The sequence below is a fragment of the Leucoraja erinacea genome, chromosome 40 (assembly GCF_028641065.1).
Source record: "Leucoraja erinacea ecotype New England chromosome 40, Leri_hhj_1, whole genome shotgun sequence".
Classification (NCBI taxonomy): Eukaryota; Metazoa; Chordata; class Chondrichthyes; order Rajiformes; family Rajidae; genus Leucoraja; species Leucoraja erinaceus.
This window is the reverse complement of record NC_073416.1, coordinates 3,242,367-3,264,950: the sequence shown is the minus strand read 5'-3', so window position 1 is coordinate 3,264,950 and position 22,584 is coordinate 3,242,367. Positions and strand designations below refer to the sequence as shown.

At 48.8% G+C, this 22,584-nt stretch overlaps 1 protein-coding gene across 1 annotated transcript in view; it reads left to right on the top strand.

Annotated features, from left to right (window-relative positions):
- Positions 1-2,733: 2,733 nt before the first annotated feature.
- LOC129714627 (nuclear receptor subfamily 4 group A member 1-like) overlaps positions 2,734-22,584 on the top strand; it is a 39,920-nt gene continuing 20,069 nt past the window's right edge. Inside the window, exons 1-2 of the mRNA XM_055664323.1 lie at positions 2,734-2,970; positions 16,183-16,997. Of these exons, the coding sequence (XP_055520298.1) occupies positions 16,185-16,997 (813 nt within the window). The 5' untranslated portion in view covers positions 2,734-2,970; positions 16,183-16,184. The remainder of the gene's footprint in view (positions 2,971-16,182; positions 16,998-22,584) is intronic.

The window sequence follows — 22,584 nt, the reverse complement described above, 5'->3', positions numbered from 1 at the left end:
ATTCCCTTAGCATCATCTGCTTTGATCTGTTGTTTTCACGCCTTAACCTTCCATATTTCTAGTTTCTCTCTCCTCAGACTGTCAGTCTCGACCCATTCAGCCCATCAAGTCTACTCTGCCATTCAATCATGGATGATCTATCTTTCTCTCTCAACCCCATTCTCCTGTCTTCTCCCCGTAACCCCTGACACCCGAACTAATCAAAAATCTGTCAATCTCCACCTTAAAAATATCCATTGACTTGGCCTCCACAACCTTCTGTGGCATTGAGTTCCACAGATTCACCACCCTCTGACTAAAGATTTGTTTTCTCATCTCCTTTGCAATGGTTCGTCCTTTTATTCTGAGGCTGTGCCCTCTAGTCTTAGACTCTCCCACTAGAAACCGTCGCGGGGCTGACCGAGTCCGGAGCGGGTGGAGCGGTGGAGGAGCGCTGCTGCTGCTGCTGCTGCTGCTGCTGCTACCGGAGAGTCGGAGGCTCCAACGGCAGGTCTGTGGACGGAGGCACCGGGAGCCCGCGGCTCCCTGGAGGGAGACCGCTTTTCAGGGCTCTCGCAACGGCGACTTCCCCCGCCCGAGTTGCGGGGTTGAAGAGCTCCTGGAGCGGGGCCTGACATCACCACCCCGTGTGGCTTGGAATGGCCGCGGGACTCTGCGAGCGCACGCCGGGGGCTCTAACACCAAGACCCGGTGTGCGACCTCGCACCACCCGGCGTGGCTTTAATGGCCGCGGGACAATCGCCATCGCCAGCCGGGGGCTTTGACTTTGACTCTGACATCGGGGGGGGAGAGTGCAGTGGAGAGATAAGTTTATTAGGCCTTCCATCACAGCGATGTGATGGATGTTTATGTAAATTATGTTGTGTCTTGGGTCTATGTGTTTGTAATGTATGGCTGCAGAAACGGCATTTCGTTTGGACCTCAAGGGGTCCAAATGACAATTAAATGTATCTTGTATCTTGTATCTTGTAGAAACATAGAAACATAGAAAATAGGTGCAGGAGGAGGCCATTCGGTCCTTCTAGTGGGAACATCCTCTCCACATCCACTCTATCCAGGCCTTTCACTATTTGGTAAGTTTCAATGAGGTTTTCCCACTCATCCTTCTAAACTCCAGCGAGTACAGGCCCAGTGCCGTCAAACGCTCATCATATGTTAACCCACTCATCCTGGGATCATTCTTGTGAAGCTCAGATTCAGGGACAGTTTCTTCCCAGCTGTTATCAGGCAACTGAACCATCCTACCACAACCAGAGAGCAGTGCTGAACTACTATCTACCTCATTGGAGATCCTCGGACTATCCTTGATCGGACTTTGCTGGCTTTACCTTGCACTAAACGTTATTCCCTTATCATATATCCACACACTGTGAACGGCTCGATTGACTGGCTGGTAAGCACGCAACACAAGCTTTTCACTGTACCTGGGCACACGTGACAATGAACTAAACTGTAACTGTAAACCTCCTCTGGACCCTCTCCAAGGGCAGTTGCTAAACATGTTCATGTCTGCTGCTCTCCGGCGCTGTGTAACTGAATGAGTGTGGAGTGCTGCTCAGATTAACTGGATGCTACTGTGGTAGTCAGGGTGAATCTGTTGCAAGGACAGAGAATCGACCCTCTCATGGCTGCCAGGCTATTTAAGAGACAGTGACATCAGGCCACATCAGCAACAAACAGGGGTAGATTCTAAGTCCCCAGATCAAGTGTTGTTTTATTTTAAGTTTCAGATCTAGTATACTTCTCAAGGTGACTGCATGGTACATGTGTACTGGCTCTGTTAATAGAGCAGGGGTATGGAGTTCAGCTGTATCACAGCCAAGCGGTGAAGCAGGTGGCTTCAACCAGACGTCGAGTAGGAAAGTACACTTTTGTCCCTGATATGACCCAGTCCACAAAGAGTTGTAAAACGCTGAAGGGTGGCGTGGTCAGAACTTGTTATTTTTAAATTGTAAAGTGATTAGATATGGGGGGGGGGGTAGACAAAGATACGACCAATCGCTTGCAGGCGAGGGCAAAGCTAGGGAACATCACAGTAAGGCTGAAGATAGACTCAAAAAAATCACCCTATGACTCTATGTTTAAGAAGGAACTGCAGATGCTGGAAAATCGAAGGTAGACAAAAATGCTGGAGAAACTCAGCGGGTGAGGCAGCATCTATGGAGCGATGGAAATAGGTGACGTTTCGGGTCGAGACCCGTCGCCTATTTCCTTCGCTCCATAGATGCTGCCTCACTCTAGATGACTCTATGTTGGCTGGTGTGGTGGGCAAATTGGGCCGAATGGCCAGTTTCCACGCTGTATCACTCTATGGCTCTATGTTGGTCGGCGTGGGCAAGTTGGGTCGTAGGGGGGCAATTTCCACGCTGTTAGTCGGCGGAGTAGGGCCGTGACTCTCTCAATGCCATTCCCCAAATAGTTTGCATAGCTTTCCACGGCTGCAGATGAGATGCACGCACGCTATGCTGATGTCTTTTGGGCTCCTAATTGTGGCTTCTCGTTCTACCTGTCCACAGGTGGGGACTCCCTTTGTCACCCGGGGCTGTCTTTAGACAACTCCCTGTGCGTCATTGGAGCCCCGCGGACGTCACGGGGGGGAGGGGGGGGGGGCAGCCCGAGGCTGGGGCTGCGGCCAATGGGCGCGAAGGGCGGTGAAGCCACGCCCCCCGTCAATTTCACCCCCTCCCCTGACGTCACAGCTTGTTCATTACAGTGAAATTGACAAGAGAGATTCCCAGAAGCAGGAAGTCAGTCAGGCATAAGTGCCCCAGATCCATCACAGATCGGCAGATGGCACAAACCCGACACCACCACCACTACTCCTACTATAGCCACCACCACCAACACCAACACCTGCAGCTGCAAACACCCTCTGGGATTTAAAACAAAAAAATCTATACCTCATTTTGATCTGGATTCTTTTCATTTTAAAAAAGCCCCAAAAAGCAGATAAATACATATTGCCACCAGGTATGTACTGTCTTGTTTTTTTCTTTCGTACGGGGTTTAAAAAAAAAGTCATGTTATCTTTGCACGTGTTTTTTTCCACTGGGTTTTTTGTTTGTAAATGTTAAAATAAGTCAAAGAATGTGAATGGAAAGTTGCGGGATTATTTCTACACTATCTTAAGCGACGTTTATGTTGACAGTTTGACCAGCTTCTGGTTTGGTAATGTCTGCACAAAATTCCCGTTTGGTCGTTTTAGAAGCGGGTGTAGGATAACATAACGTTTGGATCAGCATGCAGAGGGAGAAGAGGGAAGGGTGGCAGGGATTCGCAGGGTAAAGTCAGTGTGACCCGTGGTCGGGTTAGCAGAGTTACTGAGGAATAAGACCTGCTGCAGTCCGAGAATGAATTGTCTGTAAATACTAGGGGAAATTAGTTTGCCATGAGTCCACTTCAGCTCTCTGTCATTCGACTGAGTTGCTCAACGGTGTAACTCTCTGCGTGCGATAGTTATGAGAAATGCATTGTTGGGGGAATGGAAGGCGTTTTTTTTAAATTGCAAACCATCTCAAAAATAGTACACATGACATTGGGAGGGGAATAGAAAAGAGATCTCCGGTAAGATGGTGTCTGAGACAGCTGAGCGATTGCTACCAAGTCAGTGAGGTGTGCCAGCAATCCAGAAGTGGTCTTATTTTTAGACATGGTCCCTTGCAAAAGATGAGTAGCACTTCATTCTTTCAGCAGCGTTCTCCTGAAGACAGTTCCAGGTCCTCTGGCGCTGGCCAATATCCAGATTCTTGCCCAAGTAGTGGCTGTTTGTACGTCTGGAGCAGTGAGCATTGACCAGCAGTTCAAAATGGAGACGAGGAGGGATTTCTTTAGATGGAGACCAAATGCTGGAGTCACTCGGCGGGACAGGCAGCATCTCCGGGGAGAAGGAATGGGTGGCGTTTCGGGTCGAGACCCTTCCGTTCTTTAGACAGAGGGTGGTGAATCTGCGGAATTCGTTGCCACAGACGGCTATGGAGGCCACGACGTTGGGTATGTTTAAGGCAGAGAATGCTAGGTTCTCGATTAGGAAGGGTGTCGAAGATTACGGGGAGAGGGCAGGAGATTGGGGTTGAGAGGGAAAGATAGATCAGCCATGATAGAATGGTGGAGTAGACTCGATGGGCTGAATGGCCTAATTCTGCGGGAAGTCTTATGGTCTAATTCACCCAGAGACAGTGCCATACCTTAAGTCCAATTCCTGAACCAAAAACCACCCAGTTTCTACTTCCCAGCAGGGATTGAAGGGATGGAAGGGAATGCTGCTGCCAATACCAACATTCCCTGCTTGGAGTCTACTGGAGACCACCTAACTCAATCCAAACCTGGACTTTAGTTTGGGGGTTTACTGAACTGCACGGCTAAGAGACTCGAGCAACTAAACTACCTCGGATGTTATTTACATAAATACAGAACAGATCAGTGTGTCCATATACCATTGAATATATATACACACACACACACACAAATAAGCATATAAAGTGCAATAGGCTAATTAAAGTTCAGCTTTTTGTTTGAGGAGTTTAATAGTCTGATGGCTGTGGGGAAGAAGCTATTCCTGAATCTGGATGTTGCAGATTTCAGGCTCCTGTACCTTCTACCTGGAGGCAGCGGAGAGATGAGTGTGTGGCCAGGATGGTGTGGGTCCTTGATGATGCTGCTGGCCTTTTTGAGGCAGCGACTGCGATAGATCCCCTCGATTGTGGGGAGGTCAGAGCCGATGATGGACTGGGCAGTGTTTACAACTTGTTTGTAGTCTTTTCCTCTCCAGGGCGCTCAAGTTGCCGAACCAAGCCACGATGCAACCGGTCAGCATGCTCTCCACTGTGGACCTGTTTTTGATATACAGATGATTTTTAATTTTAAACCAAGAAAATGCATGTGTGTGACCAAATTGGATATATAAAATATTTTGAAATACAAATGTATGCTGAATATTTAAGAGAGGAAATATGTATTAATTGTGAAATCCATGGTATGCCTTCTTGCCGAAGGTATTTTGACCACTGGGAGAATGGCTGGTGACAAGTGTAAATCTAAGCAGATTAACAGGTGCCTTTACAGCTAGTAATATGAAACCCATCGCCACTTTGATCGTGTGCCTTAAAGAGCAGTGATACTTTTACTTTTCAAAGTGTCCCATTGACTGTTTAAAAACCCCAGCTTGATTTAAAAGCAGTCAGTGATTTAAAAACATCTTATTTGAAAGTGTGTTAGTGTAGTATCAGGCAACTGAACTGTTCTCTCAGCAGCTGGAGTGTGGTCCTGACCTCCCACCTGACCTCCCACCGAGCTCACTGGAGACCTCTGTACCATCTTTAATCGGACTTTGCCTTGTGCTTCATTCACAATTGTCAATTGCACCGATTTACAATGAAAAGCTTTTTTGTTGCCTGCTATCCAGTGAGTGCAAAGACTGCACTAGATTACAATCGCGCCGTCCACCGTGTACAGATCCAGGATAAATGGATCAAACTCCGTACAGACAGCAGCCATGGTTGGGATCGAGCCGGGCTCTCTGGCGCTTTAAGGCAGCAACTCTACCGCTGCGACACCGTTCTCTGCTTCTGGTCCGCCCCACTCCCCTCCAAACTCTGAAGTCGTCTCCTTGAGATAGTCGTTACTTTGCAGAATTGGGCCATTTGACATTTGAGTCGTTTCCAGCTCCGAGTTGAGCTATCTTGTTAGTCTGATTATACGTGTTTGTTTGTTTTTTCCCCCATAACCATGCAAACCATACTCCAAAAAAAAAGCGCAAAGTGCTGGAGTAACTAAGCGGGCAACTCGAGGGATATGGGGAGAAGGCAGGCACGGGTTATTGATTGGGGACGATCAGCCATGATCACAATGAATGGCGGTGCTGGCTCGAAGGGCCGAATGGCCTCTACTCCTGCACCTATTGTCTATGTTTCTATGAATAACGTTTAGTGCTAGGTAAAGCCCGATTAAAGATAGTCCGTGGGTCTCTAATGAGGTAGACGGCAGCTCATGGCCGCTCCCTGGTTAGTGACAGGAGAGTGCAGTTGCTTGATAACAACCCAGTTGCCTAAATGTTATATCCTTTATCTTGTATCTGTACACTGTGGACGGCTCGATTGTAATCAATCATGTACAGTCTTTTCTTTAGGTACACAAAAAAGCTGGAGAAACTCAGCGGGTGCAGCAGCATCTATGGAGCGAAATAGGCAACGTTTCGAAACCCTTCTTCGGCCCGAAACGTTGCCTATTTCCTTCGCTCCATAGATGCTGCTGCACCCGCTGAGTTTCTCCAGCTTTTTTTGTGTAACCTTCGATTCTCCAGCATCTGCAGTTCCTTCTTAAACACAGTCTTTTCTTTGACTGGATAGCACACGACAAATGTTTTTCGCTGTACCTCGGTACATGTGACATTCATAAACCAAACTAAACATAGAAACATAGAAACATAGAAATTAGGTGCAGGAGTAGGCCATTCGGCCCTTCGAGCCTGCACCGCCATTCAATATGATCATGGCTGATCATCCAACTCAGTATCCCGTACCTGCCTTCTCTCCATACCCCTGATCCCCTTAGCCACAAGGGCCACATCTAACTCCCTCTTAAATATAGCCAATGAACTGGCCTCAACTACCCTCTGTGGCAGAGAGTTCCAGAGATTCACCACTCTCTGTGTGAAAAAAGTTCTTCTCATCTCGGTTTTAAAGGATTTCCCCCTTATCCTTAAAGCATGAATGTGTTGCAGAACGGCAGTGCATCTAGTGTGCTGGCTATTATTAATGTCTTGGATGGCCAGCCTCTTGTGTTAAGGACACAAAAACAGTTTTTATCCACCAGTAGTTGCTCTACTCAACAAGCCAAAAGTCTGTAGCCTCCCTTTGATCTGGTATTTTGTTGGTTCACATGCTTGATCAGTGGTGTTCTATCATTCATGTTTTATTATTATTAATGTTTAGTGTTTTCTGAGTCATTGGTAACTGTCGCTGTGTGTCATGTAGTTACTTGTGGGTGGAGCACCAAGGCAAATTCCTTGTATGTGAATACTTGGCCAATAAACTTACTTACTTACTTACTTACAGACGGGATGTGGCATTAGTTATGAATCACTTGAGTCGATGGCATTATCAGTTTGAATGTGCGGCAATGTTTGGGCCAGCCGTTTTTAGCCCTCAAAGTGCTTTGGGGTGGGGGGGGAGGGGGGGGGGGGGGGGGATAATGGGAATTAGTGGCAACTTTTGGGACCATTCTGTTAGCTTTGGATATTTTTCAGACCACCTCCGCTGGCAGCTCGTTCCACACACCCACCACCTACTGTGTGAAACGGTTGCCCCTCAGATTCCTATTCAATCTTTCCCCTCTCACCTTAAACCTATGTCCCCTGGTTCTTGATTCCCCTACTCCAGGTAATTCACGCTATCTAAATATTGCCACTCGGGTTCTTATTAATAGACAATAGGTGCAGGAGTAGAGGCCATTCGGCCCTTCGAGCCAGCACCGCCATTCAATGTGATCATGGCTGATCATCCCCAATCACTACCCCGTTCCTGCCTTCTCCCCATATCCCCTGACTCTGCTATTTTTAAGAGCCCTATCTAGCTCTCTCTTGAAAGCATCCAGAGAACCCGCCTCCACCGCCCTCTGAGGCAGAGAATTCCACAGACTCACCACTCTCTGTGTGAAAAAGTGTTTCCTCGTCTCCGTTCTAAATGGCTTACTCGTTATTCTTAAACTGTGTGTGGCCCCTGGTTCTGGACTCCCCCAACATCGGGAACATTTCCTGCCTCTAGCGTGTCCAAGCCCTTACATATTTCCCCTTTCCCCTCTCACCTTAAACCTATGTCCCCTGGTTCTTGATTCCCCAACTCTAGGTAAAAACTCTTGTGCATTCATGCTATCTAAATGTTGCCCCTCAGGTTCCTATTAAATCTTTCCCCTCTTAAACATGCTCTGTAGTTTTTAACTCCCCTGCCCTGGGAAATAGACTGCGACCTACCACTTTATCTGTGTTCTTCGTGGTTTTATAACCCTCGATAAGGTCACCGCTCAGCTTCCTTCGCTCCTAGCTGAATCCACACTCTCTCTTAGACCCTGACGTGGCGCGACGTCTCACCTCCAACAGCAGCAGAAACGTCGAACTGGGCCTGGGGCTCACGGCCGTTGTAAATCCGGATCCACCCCCACTTCTACTCCCAGAGCGGGGCCAAGAAAATTGAAGATAGACAAAATGCAGGAGTAACTCAGCGGGACAGGCAGCATCTCTGGAGAGAAGGAATGGGTGACGTTTCGGGTCGAGACCCTTTTTCAGTCTTCAGTCTGAAACATCACCCATTCCTTCTCTCCAGAGATGCTGCCGGTCCCGCTGAGTTACTCCAGCATTTTGTGTCTATCTTCAAATGACGTCACGCGCTCCAGACGGCTGTGCGGACGCATGATGACGCACGCGACCGTCGCGCGTCAGTCACTACCGGCCTGTCGCGTAAGTGACGGCCCAAGTGGGACAGGCCCTTGAGAACTGAAGCCTTCCAGACCAAGCAACATCCTTGTGAATCTTTTCTGCACCCTCTCTAGCTTAGTCTCATTCTTCCCATAATCGAGTGACCAGACTCTATGCCCCATATGGTCCCACTAAGTTCCTACACAACCCGAACCGTTGTACTCAAGACCCAGTCTTCCTTCACCAGCTGGTATCCCTGTGTTGCCACTTTAAGGGCAAGATGTACTTGTGCACCCTGGTCTCTCTATTGTACAACACTCCCCAGGGCCCTGTCAATGACCATGTTTTGTGTAGCGGTCACTGCCGTGAGATATGCGGAGGCTCAGAATCCTCCTGCACATATGTTTACCCCCTCTCCTCCTTCTGGTGGTGCAGCGGTAGAGTTGCTGCCTTACAGCCAGAGACTGGGTTTGATCCTGACCACGGGTGCTGTCTGTATGGAGTTTGCACGTTCTTCCCGTGACATGCGTGGGTTTTCTCCGGGACCTTGGTTTCCTCCCACACTCCAAAGACCTACAGGTTTGTATGCTAATTGGCTTGGCATAAATGTAAAATTGTCCCTGGTGTGTGTAGGGTTAAGGTGCGTGGATTGCTAGTCGGCGCAGTCTCGGGGGGGCCGAAGGGCCTGTTTCCATGCTGTATCTCTAAACTAAAGTACCTCCCCCCCCCCACTGCCTGGTTAGAGCTACCTCATTAGAGATTGGAAGATGCGGGTACCAGGCAGGCTGGCATATTTGGGTGGCACTACAGTGCCCGATGCCGCCTCCACACATTTAACATGACTGCACGAAGTGTTTGTGCCACAGTTGCAACTTTCTCCCAAGTTTGTGTTTATCAGGCAACAAGGAACATCGATGCCATTTAGGAATTAGAAAAAACATCCTGTTGGAAAGTGTTTAAGAAGGAACTGCGGACGCTGGAAAATCGAAGGTAGACAAAAATGCTGGAGAAACTCAGCGGGTGAGGCAGCATCTATGGAGCGAAGGAAATAGTCGAGACCCTTCTTCAGACTGATGTGAGGGTGGGGGGAAGAAGAAAGGAAGAGGTGGGTCCAGTGGGCTGAGGGAGATCTGGGAAACATAAAAACATAGAAATTAGGTGCAGGAGTAGGCCATTCGGCCCTTCGAGCCTGCACCGCCATTCAATATGATCATGGCTGATCATCCAACTCAGTATCCCGTACCTGCCTTCTCCCCATACCCTCTGATCCCCTTAGCCACAAGGGCCACATCTAACTCCCTCTTAAATATAGCCAATGAACTGGCCTCGGCTACCCTCTGCGGCAGAGAGTTCCAGAGATTCACCACTCTCTGTGTGTGAAAAAACAGGAAGGGGAGGAGAAAGAAGGGAATACCTGAAATTAGAGAATTCAATGTTCCTGCCGCTGGGGTGCAGACTGCCCAAGCGGAATATGAGGTGCTGCTCCTCCAATTTACGGTGTTGCTCACTCTGGCCATGGAAGAGGCCCAGGACAGAAAGGTCGGATTCGGAATGGGAGGGGGATGGAAAGTGTGTTAACATCTTATCGGAAGGTTTGTTAGAAAAGCACAATCAGCACATTCAGCCTCTTGGATTCTAAATGGTGATATTTTGTGTGCACAAAATATCTTGAGCCCGAAATGTTGTCCTTATCGCACGTTGCTGGCGATCTTGCAACAGAAATAATGTGTATAGGAAAGGAACTGCAGATGCTGGTTTAACCCGAAGATAGACACAAAAAGCTAGAGTGACTCAGCGGGACAGGCAGCATCTCTGGAGAGAAGGAATGGGTGACGTATGGCGTGCACAGCCTAAAGTTGTAGGACAACTTGTTCTATTTGATCTTATTTGATTGCGCACGGCAGGTTGATTGCATTCGTCGAAACACGGTGGTCTACGTGAAGGTTGCAATCTCCCACCCCACGTTTTGGGTCGAGACCCTTCTTCAGACTGGTTAGGGATAAGGGAAACAAGAGATATAGACGGTGTTGTAGCGAGATAAAGAACAATGCATGAAAGATATGCAAAAAAAGTAACGGTGATGAAGGAAACAGGCCGTTGTTAGCTGTTTGTTGGGTGAGAACGAGAAGCTGGTGTGACTTGGGTGGGGGAGGGATAGAGAGAGAGAGAGGGAATGCTGGGGCTACCTGAAGTGAGAGAAATCAATATTCATACCACTGGGGTGTAAGCTGCCCAAGCGAAATATGAGATGCTGTTCCTCCAATCTGCGTTTAGCCTCACTCTGACAATGGAGAGGCCCAGGACAGAAAGGTCATAGTGGGAATGGGGAGGGGAATTAAAGTGTTTGGCAACCGGGAGATCAGGTTGGTTCAGGCGGGCTGAGCGAATGTGTTCCGCGGAACGATCGCCCAGTCTGCGTTTGGTCTCGCCCGCCGATGTATAAGAGTCCACATCTTGAACAGCGGATACAGTAGACGAGGTTGGAGGAGGTGCAAGTGAATCTCGGCCTAACCTGAAAGGACTGTCGGGGTCTCTGGACAGAGTCGAGGGAGGAGGTATAGCAACAGGTGTTGCATCTTCTGCGGTTGCAGGGGAAGGTACCTGGGGGAGGGGGTGGTTTGGGTGGGAAGGGATGAGTTAACCAGGAAAGAACTGCAGATGTTGGCTTAAACCGAAGATAAACACAAACAGCTGGAATAATCTGAAGAAGAGCCTCGACCCGAAACGTCACCCATTCCTTCTCTCCAGTGATGCTGCCTGTCCCGCTGAGTTACTCCAGCTTTTTGTGTCTATCTTAGAAATAACTTGCGGGATGCATCAAGGTGCTTTAAAAGAGGTAGCAAAGGAGGTGCAGATTCAGCTGGTGAGAATGAATAATGTGCAGAGATCAGCGGAACTATATATTTAAAAAAGAATATGAAAAATACATTTAATTTTTTTGCAACCTCTAATTATTTTTTTTCATCCTATGGACCAAAAACATGAAGAGTTACGTATTTAACTGAAGGGAAAATGCGGGCAATGATATTGTTAGTTGACATTAGTTTGGAGATACATAGAAACATAGAAAACATGGAAATTAGGTGCAGGAGTAGGCCATTCGGCCCTTCGAGCCTGCACCGCCATTCAATATGATCATGGCTGATCATCCAACTCAGTATCCCGTACCTGCCTTCTCTCCATACCCCCTGATCCCCTTAGCCACAAGGGCCACATCTAACTCCCTCTTAAATATAGCATGGACTCCATCTTACTCCCTCTAACTCCCTCTTAGATACAGCATGGACACAGGCCCTTCGGCCCATCGAGTCCACTCCGACCATCGATCGCCCGCTCACACTAGTTCTATGTTATCCCACTTCCTCACCCACTCCCTGCACACCAGGGACAATTTACAGAGGGGCCCGGTTAACCTACAAACCCGCACGTCTTTGGGATGGGGGAGAAAACCCGGAAGAGCTGGACAAGGAGGCGAAAAGACCAGGGCAAATCCGGGCCGGCAACAAATGACCCCTGGCAGACTGGTTGAGTCGGAACGTCAGCCGTCCTTTTTCTCCCGAGATGCTGCCTGACCCGCTGAGTTAATCGAGCACTCTCAGTCTATCTTTGGTGCAGAGTCTGAAGAAGGGTCCCGACCTGAACCTGAACCTGAACCTGAAACGCCCACCTCCTTTTTCTACAGAGATGCTACCTGAGTTATTCCAGCACTTTGTATCCACCTGCACTTTTTTTTTGCAGACTTGTGAATTTCTTGCAGAGTCGACTTGAGTAGAACTGCAGACCAGCATTATGGAAATCCTGGCTCAGATGATAGCAGCAATGATTGAGTAATGACACCATAACTCATGCTTATCCCAGACGATTATCTGGATTGATGGTCATGCCTGCCGCTGTTTGGGTCCCAATCTCTAAGTCAGAGTAAGACCACACGCAAGTTGGAGGAACAGCTCCTCATATTTCGCTCAGGCAGCTTACACCCCAGCGGTATGAATATTGATTTCCCTAATTTCAGTTAACCCTTGCGTCCCCTCTCTCCCCATCGCCATTCAATAAGATCATGGCTGATCATCCTGAATCAGTATCTCGCTCCTGTTTCCACCCCCCCCCCCCCCCCCCCCATCCCTTGATTCCGTTAGCCCCAAGAGCTAAATCTCCTTTGAAGAAGGATCCCGACCCGAATCATCGTCTGATCATTCCCTCCACAGTCGCTGCCTGACCCGCTGAGTTCCTCCAGCGCTTTGCGTTTTTTTCTCTTTGCTCATCTGAGAGATGGCACTCGTGATAACGCAGTGAGGCGCTGCAATGTGGGCGGTTCCGCTTTGGGTTTCGAGTGGGTGGCTGTTATTGGTGGTGTTTGTATGTACTTATCTCCATAGATAAGTACATACAAACTTACAACTGAGGAAGGAAGTCTGAGTCACTGAGAGAAAGTAAAGTCATCCCCAGGAGATCGAACCTCCGCAGTAGACCAGTGAAATGTCCGCTCCATACCATCATGGCCTAGGCAACACTGTCTGGTTGTTCAGCCTGACGCTACATAGAAACATAGAAAATAGGTGCAGGCGTAGAGGCCATTCGGCCCTTCGAGCCTGCACCGCCATTCAATATGATCATGGCTGATCATCCAACTCAGTATCCCGTACCTGCCTTCTCTCCATACCCCCTGATCCCTTTAGCCACAAGGGCCACATCTAACTCCCTCTTAAATATAGCCAATGAACTGTGGCCTCAACTACCTTCTGTGGCAGATAATTCCACAGATTCACCACTCTCTGTGTGAAAAATGTTTTTCTCATCTCGGTCCTAAAGGATTTCCCCCTTATCCTTAAACTGTGACCCCTTGTTCTGGACTTCCCCAACATCGGGAACAATCTTCCTGCATCTAGCCTGTCCAACCCCTTAAGAATTTTGTAAGTTTCTATAAGATCCCCCCTCAATCTTCTAAATTCTAGCGAGTACAAGCCGAGTCTATCCAGTCTTTCCTCATATGAAAGTCCTGCCATCCCAGGAATCAGTCTGGTGAACCTTCTCTGCACTTCCTCTATGGCAAGAATGTCTTTCCTCAGATTAGGAGACCAAAACTGTACACAATACTCCAGGTGTGGTCTCACAAACATAGAACATAGGCCATTCGGCCCTTCGAAACCAGCACTGCCATTCAATATGATCACTGCTGATCATCCAGAATCAGTACCCTGTTCCTGCTACTCCCATCGTCCCATCCTGCAAAGCCCATCCAGCTCTCCTTCCCTGAAGAAGGGTCTGAAGAAGGGTCTCGACCCAAAACGTCACCCATTCCTTCTCTCCAGAGATGCTGCCTGTCCCACTGAGTTACTCCAGCTTTTTGTGTCTATCTTCGCTTTAAACCAGCATCTGCAGTTCCTTCGCAGCTTTCTCCCCCCCCCCCCAGCACTCCAATCAGTCTGACGAATGGCCTTGACCCGACACGTCGCCTGTTCATTTACCCCCACAGATGCTGCCTGATCTGCTGAGTTACCCCAGCTTTCTGTGTTCTATGCAAGATTCCAGCATCTGCAGTTCCCTTGTGTGTCTGAGCCTTAAAAGGCGTTCTAAATGAAATGAAATGTTTGATATTGGAGAAGCAATCTTCAGTGGAACGGATGGGGGGGGGGGGGGGGGGGGGGGTGACTTAAACATCTTAAAACTGAGAACGTGTGACATTTATTAAGTGATGGGATTATGCCTTAGGGAAACGAGGATTGTAAATCAAGTTGATATTGATCAGCTTTGAATGGGAGCGGGCTGGAGGGAATATATAGGCCCTTTCTATTTATATGTTGCTATCTTTTTACTGGTGTCAATTTCAGACATCTGCATGTCCAAACACTAAGCATAGGTTTAAAGTGAAGGGGGAAAGATTGAATAGGAGACCAAGGGGCATCCTATTCTTGCACAAAGGATGGCAGGAGTATGGAACGAGCTGCCGGAGGAGGTAGCTGAGGCAGCTGCAATCGTAATGTTTAAATACAAAACACTTGGCCTAGTACATGGATAGGAAAGATTTATGACAATAGACAATAGGTGCAGGAGTAGGCCATTCGGCCCTTCGAGCCAGCACCAGCACCGCCATTCAATGTGATCATGGCTGATCATCCCCAATCAGTTCCCCGTTCCTGCCTTCTCCCCATATCCCCTCACTCCGCTATCTTTAAGAGCTCTATCTAGCTCTCTCTTGAAAGCATCCAGAGAACCTGCCTCCCCCGCCCTCTGAGGCAGAGAATTCCACAGACTCACAACTCTCAGTGAGAAAAAGTGTTTCATCGTCTCCGTTCTAAATGGCTTCCTCCTTATTCTTAAACTGTGTGTGTGGCCCCTGGTTCGGGATTGAACTGGGATTTAGAGGGATATGGGCAGGCAGGTGGGGCTCGTGTGGATGGGGCATGTTGGCCGGTGTGGGCAAGTTGGGCCGAAGGGCTCGCTTCTACGCTGTGTCACTCTGTCAGTGCCCCTGCAAGTTGAGCATATTTTTTCCAACAGCAGCTATCAATGTTTGTGAAGGAGATGACATGGGCTTTGATATTTCTACTTCTATATCACTGTGCTGACAAATGGCACTTGTGTGTGTACTTGGACTGTCTGCTGTCATGCCGCCAACACCGTTGCTTGGACAGCAGCCTAGTTTAGTTTCGAGATACAGCGCAGAAACAGGCCCTTTGGCCCACCGAGTCCGTGCCGACCAGCGATCCCCGCATATTAACACTATCCTAGACACACTCGGGACAAGTTACATTTACACCAAGCCAATTAACCTACAAACCTGCACGTCTTTGGAGCGTGGGAGGAAACCTGAGCACCCGGAGAAAAACCACGCAGGTCACAAGTTATGGGGCAAAGGCAGGAGAATGGGGTTGAGAGGGAGAGAGAGAGAGAAATCAGCCATGATTGAATGGCGGAGTAGACCTGATGGGCTGAATGGCCTGATTCTGCTCCTATAACTTATGAACTTGTGTCACTGGGAGAGATTCAAGTGAGTTTATTGTCATGTGTCCCTGATAGGACAATGAAATTCTTGCTTTGCTTCAGCACAACAGAACATAGGTGGCATTTAAGAAGGAACTGCAGATGCTGGAGAATCGAAGGTTACACAAAAAAGCTGGAGAAACTCAGCGGGTGCAGCAGCATCTATAGAGCGAAGGAAATAGGCAACGTTTCGGACCGAAACCCTTCTTCAGAACATAGGTGGCATTGACTACAAAACAGATCAGTGTGTCCATATACCATTATATAAATATATATAATATACACACATGAATAAATAAACTGATAAAGGGCAAATAAACAGATTATGGGTTATTAATGTTCTGATTTTTGTCCGAGCCAGGTTTAATAGCCTGATGGCTGTGGGGAAGTAGCTATTCCTGAACCTGGACGTTGCAGTCTTCAGGCTCCTGTACCTTCTACCTGAAGGCAGCAGGGAGAGATGAGTGTGTGGCCAGGATGGTGTGTGGGTCTTTGATGAGACTGCCAGCCTTTTTGAGGCAGCGACTGCGATAGATCCCCTCGATGGAAGGGAGTTCCCCTCGATGGGGACCGTACAAACTCCCCACAGTTAGACAAACACGTTATCAAATTAAGAGTGGTGTTGATGTGTAAAACGCACGACGGTCTCAATAAATTAACCCTTCATCCTTGTGGTTCAATGCGATCTTTGTCATTCTATTTTCACCCGGTGCGTGGTCGGTATTTCTGAAGTTATGTTGGTGAAGGGGGACTGGAACAGTCGGTGACATGACTCTGCTGTGTTCTGCTTTCAGAGATGCCTTGTCTTCAGGCACAATATGCGACGATGCCACAATGTGGGGGCTCCTACGAAGACCACCCTTCTGACTTTTTGACTTCGGAGTTTGTCAAGTTTGGCATGGACCTCTCTGCCACGGAGATTGCCGCCACCACCTCTTTGCCCAGCTTCAACACCTTCATTGACAGCAACAATGGCGACTTTGACGCCTATCTGTACCAACTAATGGTTTCCAACCAGCAGTCGCCATTCAAAATGGAGGACGTTCAAATGTTCGGCTGTTACCCGGGTTCGATCAACATGCACTTGGAGGAGGTGACGCCTCCGTGTGGACCTTCGCAGTACTACAACGGGTCCTGCTCCATCCCGGCATCTTCAACCCCTGGTTTCCAGATGCAGCAAGTGTCGATTTGGGACGATGCTTTCCCTCATCATTCGCTCCAGTACGGGGAGGTGGACCACTTGTTGGATCAGCCTAAGAATGTTTCCCAGCTTTCCTTCTTCTCCTTCAAGCAGTTGCCCTCGGAGTCCCCTGGTCCGCATTGCCACATGAGGCTGGACGCACGCCCCCACGGACCCAATACTGTCCACCAGCTAGTCGACACCATGTCTTATGATATCGCCAACCAAGCCTCCATGACTTTCCCCCCCTTGCCTATGGACCATGGAGCGCGGATCTTGGACAGTCCCATTGTAATTGATAACCCCATCCCCTCTCCGCCTGCCCGGAACGCCCCCTCCAGTGAAGGTCAGTGTGCTGTGTGCGGGGATAATGCTTCATGCCAACATTATGGTGTGCGGACCTGTGAAGGATGCAAAGGCTTCTTCAAGGTATTTGACTCATTATTTGAACCTTAACCATAACTGGGGTTGATTTTAAATTTTGTTGTGATAATGCAAGTGTGATATTACTGTTTGCCACCCCCTCCCCCTCCCCATCTGTTTCGCTGTCTTCCCATTCATAAGTTCATCCTTTCTACCTCGGGCAGTGCTGCGGGTAGTGCTGCTGCCTCACCCCGGTTCGTTCCTGCCCGTGTGCGGAGTTTGGACGTTCTCCCTGGTTTTCGTTAGGTTCACAAGTCATAGGAGCAGAATGGGGCCCATTTTACGGCCCATCAAGTCTACTCCGCCATTCAGCCATGGCAGATCTATCGTAGACAGAAGTGCTGGAGAAACTCAGCGGGTGCGGCAGCATCTATGGAGCGAAGGAAATAGGCGACGTTTCGTCCCGAAACCCTTCTTCAGACTGATGCAGGGTGGGGAGAAGAAAGGGGAAAGGAAGAGGAGGAGCCCGGGGGCAGAGGGAGAGTTGAGAGGGGAGGAGACAGCAAGGGCTACAGCAAATTGGAGAATTCAATTCTCCCTTGCTGTCTCCTTCCCTTCTCAGCTCTCCTTAACAGCCCTCAGGCTCCTCCTTTTCCTTTTTCCTTTCTTCAGCGAAACGATCGGCCAGTCTGCGCTTGGTCTTGCCGATGTATAGGAGCCCACACCCGGAACAGCAGATACAGCAGATGAGGTTGGGGGAGGTACAAGTGAACCTCAGCCTCACCTGAAAGGACTGTCGGGGTCCCTGGACAGAGTCGAGGGGAGAGGTACAGGGACAGGTGTTGCATCTTCTCCAATTCTCCAATTTCAAGTAATATCGCCCTAACCCCCTCTCTCGTTTCAACCATTTCGGAACTGAATGTTCTGCCAACATGATACATCCCCTTCCAGCTGTAACCTTTCCTCCACCTTCACATTTCGCTCCTGTTTCCTCCTTGTCTTTCGCCCTTTTGTCTCCTATTCATCTCCAGCCTCTGTCCACCCATCTGGCAATCAAACCCCCCTTCACCTGTATCCACCTATCACTCGCTAGGGTGCTGTCTGTGTGGAGTTTGCACGTTCTCCCCGGGACCGCGTGGGTTTTCCCTGGGTGCGCCGGTTTCCCCCCACACTTGTCAATGGTCCCCAGTGTGTGTAGGATAGTGCTAGTGTACAGGGTGATCGTTGGTCGGCATGGACTGGGTGGGCCGAAGGGCCTGTTTCAATAGACAATAGACAATAGGTGCAGGAGTAGGCCATTTGGTCCTTCGAGCCATTCAATGTGATCATGGCTGATCATCCCCTATCAGTACCCCGTTCCTGCCTTCTCCCCATATCCCCTGACTCCGCTATTTTTAAGAGCCCTATCTAGCTCTCTCTTCAAAGCATCCAGAGAACCGGCCTCCACCGCCCTCTGAGGCAGAGAATTCCACAGACTCACCTCTCTCTGTGAGAAAAAGTGTTTCCTCGTCTCCGTTCTAAATGGCTTACCCCTTATTCTTAAACTGTGGCCCCGGGTTCTGGACTCCCCCAACATCGGGAACATGTTTCCTGCCTCTAGCGTTTCCAAGCCCTTAACAATCTTATATGTTTCAATGAGATCACCTCTCATCCTTCTAAACTCCAGAGTGTACAAACCCAGCTGCTCCATTCTCTCAGCATATGACAGTCATCCCAGGAATTAACCTGGTAAACCTACGCTGCACTCCCTCAATGGCAAGAATGTCCTTCCTCAAATGAGGGGACCAAAACTGCACACAATTTTCTGCGATGTATCTCTGAAGTCTAAAAGTATAATCTGTGAGGCTTCAGGAACAGTAAACAATGGATGAGCCTCATTAGGGAGGTGCACTTTAGGAAACCCTACATATTCAAAGCCAGATAAAGTGGCGTTCTATTCCAATGGTGCAGCGGGTAGAGCTGCTGCCTCACAGCACCAGAGATCCTGACTGTCTGTGCTGTCTGTACGGTGTTTGCACGTTCTCCCCGTGACCTGCGTGGGTTTCCTCCAGGTGCCCCTGTTTCCTCCCAAACTCCAAAGACGTGCAGGTTTGTAGGCCAATTGGTTTTTGGGTTTTTTTTTTTTAATTGTGAAATTGTCACTAGTGTGTGTAGGGTCATGCTAGTGTGCGGGGATCGCTGGTCGGCGCGGACTCGGTGGGCCGAAGGGCCTGTTTCCGCGCTGTATTTCCAAATTCTTCTGTGCAGGATCTGAAATTTGCCTGAAGATTAAAACTCTGGTGGTGTCACCAGCCATTTCTGAGAGCACTATGTAACAAGGGCCAGAAACACACGTGTTACAGTCTTACAGCAGAGCCTACTGAGTCAACTTACAAAGCACCTCGGATATCAACGCAAAGCAGAAAGGAAGATCGGCCAACTTTTGAGAACTAGGAACACTCTGCACTCTGCATGCCAGTCAAACCTGTGACATGTTAAATGCCAGGATAATTGATAACATTGAACTTTCAAAAGGAAATTAAATATGCTCTTGAAAAATGACCATGTGTGCAAACATGGGGAAAAAGAAAGCTGGTACTAATAGGATATTGTTTGGGAAAGCTGATATGGACATGATGGGCTAACTGGTTAGTTAGCAACAAGTCAATGACCAAGCATGATCACTGGAACTTCGAATCATTCTAGTGGTGGGTATATAGAGCGAGTTGCCAGAGGAGGTGGTTGAGGCAGGGACTATCGCAACATTCAACAGACACTTGGACAGGTACATGGATAGGAAAGGTTTAGAGGTATACGGGCCAAATGCAGGAAAGTGGGGCTAGTGTAGATGGGCATATTGGTACATGGGCATGTTGGGCCGAAGGTCTTGTTTCCGTGCTGTATCTCTGAAAACAGTAGGGAGAGCAAATCTTCGCAAAGGTCGGCACAGAGCCGCTGTCCCACAGTGCCAGTGACCCAGGTTCGATCCTGACCTCGGGTGCTGTGTGTGTGGAGTTCGCACGTTCTCCCCCGTGACCGCGTGGGCTTCCTCCGGGTGCCCCGGTTTCCTCCCACATCCCAAAGACCTGCGGGTTTGTGGGTTAATTAGCCCTCCGTCAATTGCCCAGAGAGTGTGTGTGTGCTGCACAAGGAGGCACTGGCCACGATGATTTCAAGCTCCAGAGTGGGATTTAAATACATAAGTCAAGAATAAATATTTGCACATCGATGGACATAGGAGAGCATCAAGAGAGAAAAACATTTTTCCGAAACGTTGCCTATTTCCTTCGCTCCATAGATGCTGCCTCACCCGCTGAGTTTCTCCAGCATTTTTGTCTACCTTCGATTTTCCAGCATCTGCAGTTCCTTCTTAAACAAAACATTTTCAAGTGCACTTTATAATTTAAAAAATGTCTTTCCTGCTCGGGTAAAAAAATGACACCAGCCTTAATGTGTGTGTGTGTACAAGACTTTACTTTAGACTTTAGAGATACAGCGGGGAAACTGGCCCTTCAGCCCACCGATTCCGTGCCGACCAGCGACCCCACGAGCACCATCCTACACACACGAGGGACAATTTAAACCCCTGCCCCACGGTACGAGTTCATTCCAAGAGTTCTCCCCAAGTTGGCCCTGATTCGAACTCGGAGATTTACAGTAATGGCCACTCGTCGGTACTCGGGGCTCTCGTGGACATTTTTCAACATGTTGAAAAATCTTCACCAGTCTTCCCGTGCTCACCTGCCGTTAGTGAGTCTTCCCGAGTACCTGCCGTTAGCGCTAAGAGACGTCCCCGAGCTTTCCTCCCGAGTTTATCGCGTTTCCCGAGTACCTGCCGTTAGCGTTCCGAGCCGCTAAGAGACGTCCCCGAGCTCCGACGTACCCGCTACGTTCATCCTCTGTGCTTACCACGAGTTTGATTTTTTTTTAAACTCGGGAGAGCTCTTGGAATGAACTCGTAACCTGGGACAAGGCTGTTCAAATTTTACCGAAGCCAATTAACCTGCAAACCCGCACGTCTTTGAAGTGTGGGAGGAAACCGGAGCACCCGGAGAAAACCCACGCGGTCACAGGGAGAACGTACAAACTCCGTACCCCTAGGCTGGATCGAACTTGGGTCGTTACCGCTGGGAGGCAGCAACTCTACCGCTGCGCCACTGTACGCGGCTCTGCTTGAGGCCTTCGTGAAAGAATTTCTGAAAGTAATTCCCAGAAAATAATGCTTCTTTCAAATGTTTCATTGTTTGGGAGCGGGGATTTGACCTTCCAATGGGATATAATGGAAAATGGAGTATATTTGTGTTTTTATACCAAATCTGCATTAAGGCTTAATTTTTTTTTTTCAATGCTTCTTTCATATCCACGGAGCATAAAATAATCTGAATTTAGCCCCAAGGCTAATGTTGTATGAGTCTGTTCATTTTTGGACTGACTCTCTGGGGAAAAAGCTTCCCTGGGTCACTGAGTGTACAAGTGCAAGTCAAGTGGCTTTTATTAATGCACTGTTCATTGACGAAAGAGAGGGGAGAAGTGAGTATTGAAGAGAGAGAGCGAGAGAGAGAGAGCGAGAGATCGAAGCAGTGAGATAATAATAATATTACATTTATTTGTATAGCACATTTAAAAACAACTCACGTTGACCAAAGTGCTGTACATCGGTGCAAGTACTAATGAGATACACACAATGGTACACAGACACAACCATACAGACCCCATAAACTGTTTACAGCGCTCCCTCAGAGGGACCTCCAAAACGCTAGGGAGTAGAATTATGTTTTGAGCCTCGACTGTAAGGAGTCGATGGAGGGGGCAGTTCTGATGGGGAGAGGGATGCTGTTCCACAGTCTAGGAGCTGCAACCGCAAAAGCGCGGTCACCCCTGAGCTTAAACCTGGACCGCGGGATGGTCAGTAGCCCCAATTCGGCCGATCTGAGGGACCTGGAGGTTGATATGGGGTGGTGGGGGGGAAAGGGGGGGGAAGCCCATTAAGGGCTTTGTAAACAAATAAGAGAAGCTTGAAGTTGACTCTGTACTGTACTGGGAGCCAGTGGAGAGAGGCCAGGATCGGGGGTGATGTGGTCCCTTTTACGGGTACCCGTCAGAAGTCTCGCTGCGGCGTTTTGGACCAATTGCAGGCGGGACAGGGATGATTGGCTGATGCCAGTGTATAGGGAGTTGCAGTAGTCGAGGCGGGAGGAGATGAATGCGTGGAGGATTTTTCTCAAGCTCGTCGAATTTGAGGAACGGTTTGATTTTAGCTATGGTACGAAGCTGGAAGAAGCCAGCTTTTACCACAGATAAGATGCTGAACAGAAATTTATCCCAGGGGTGACGTTTGCAGCACCAGTACCTTTTGGCAGAGATTTCCAGAGTATTGCCAAGCTTGTCATGAAAAAATATCCTCCAAAATGTAACTGTGAATGGAAGCAATGAGCTACCACCCTGCCAGTCCTAGAACAGTGTGTAGGAAGGAACTGCAGATGCTGGTTTACACCGAAGATAGACACAGAATGCTGGCGTAACTCAGCGGGACAGGCAGCATCTCTGGAGGGAAGGAATGGGTGACGTTTCAGGTCGAGACACTTCTTCGACGGTGATTTTGTGTAACCGCATCCCAAAGCCGTGACGCAACACCAAAGTGCTGGAAAACTCAGCGGGTCAGGCAGCATCTGTG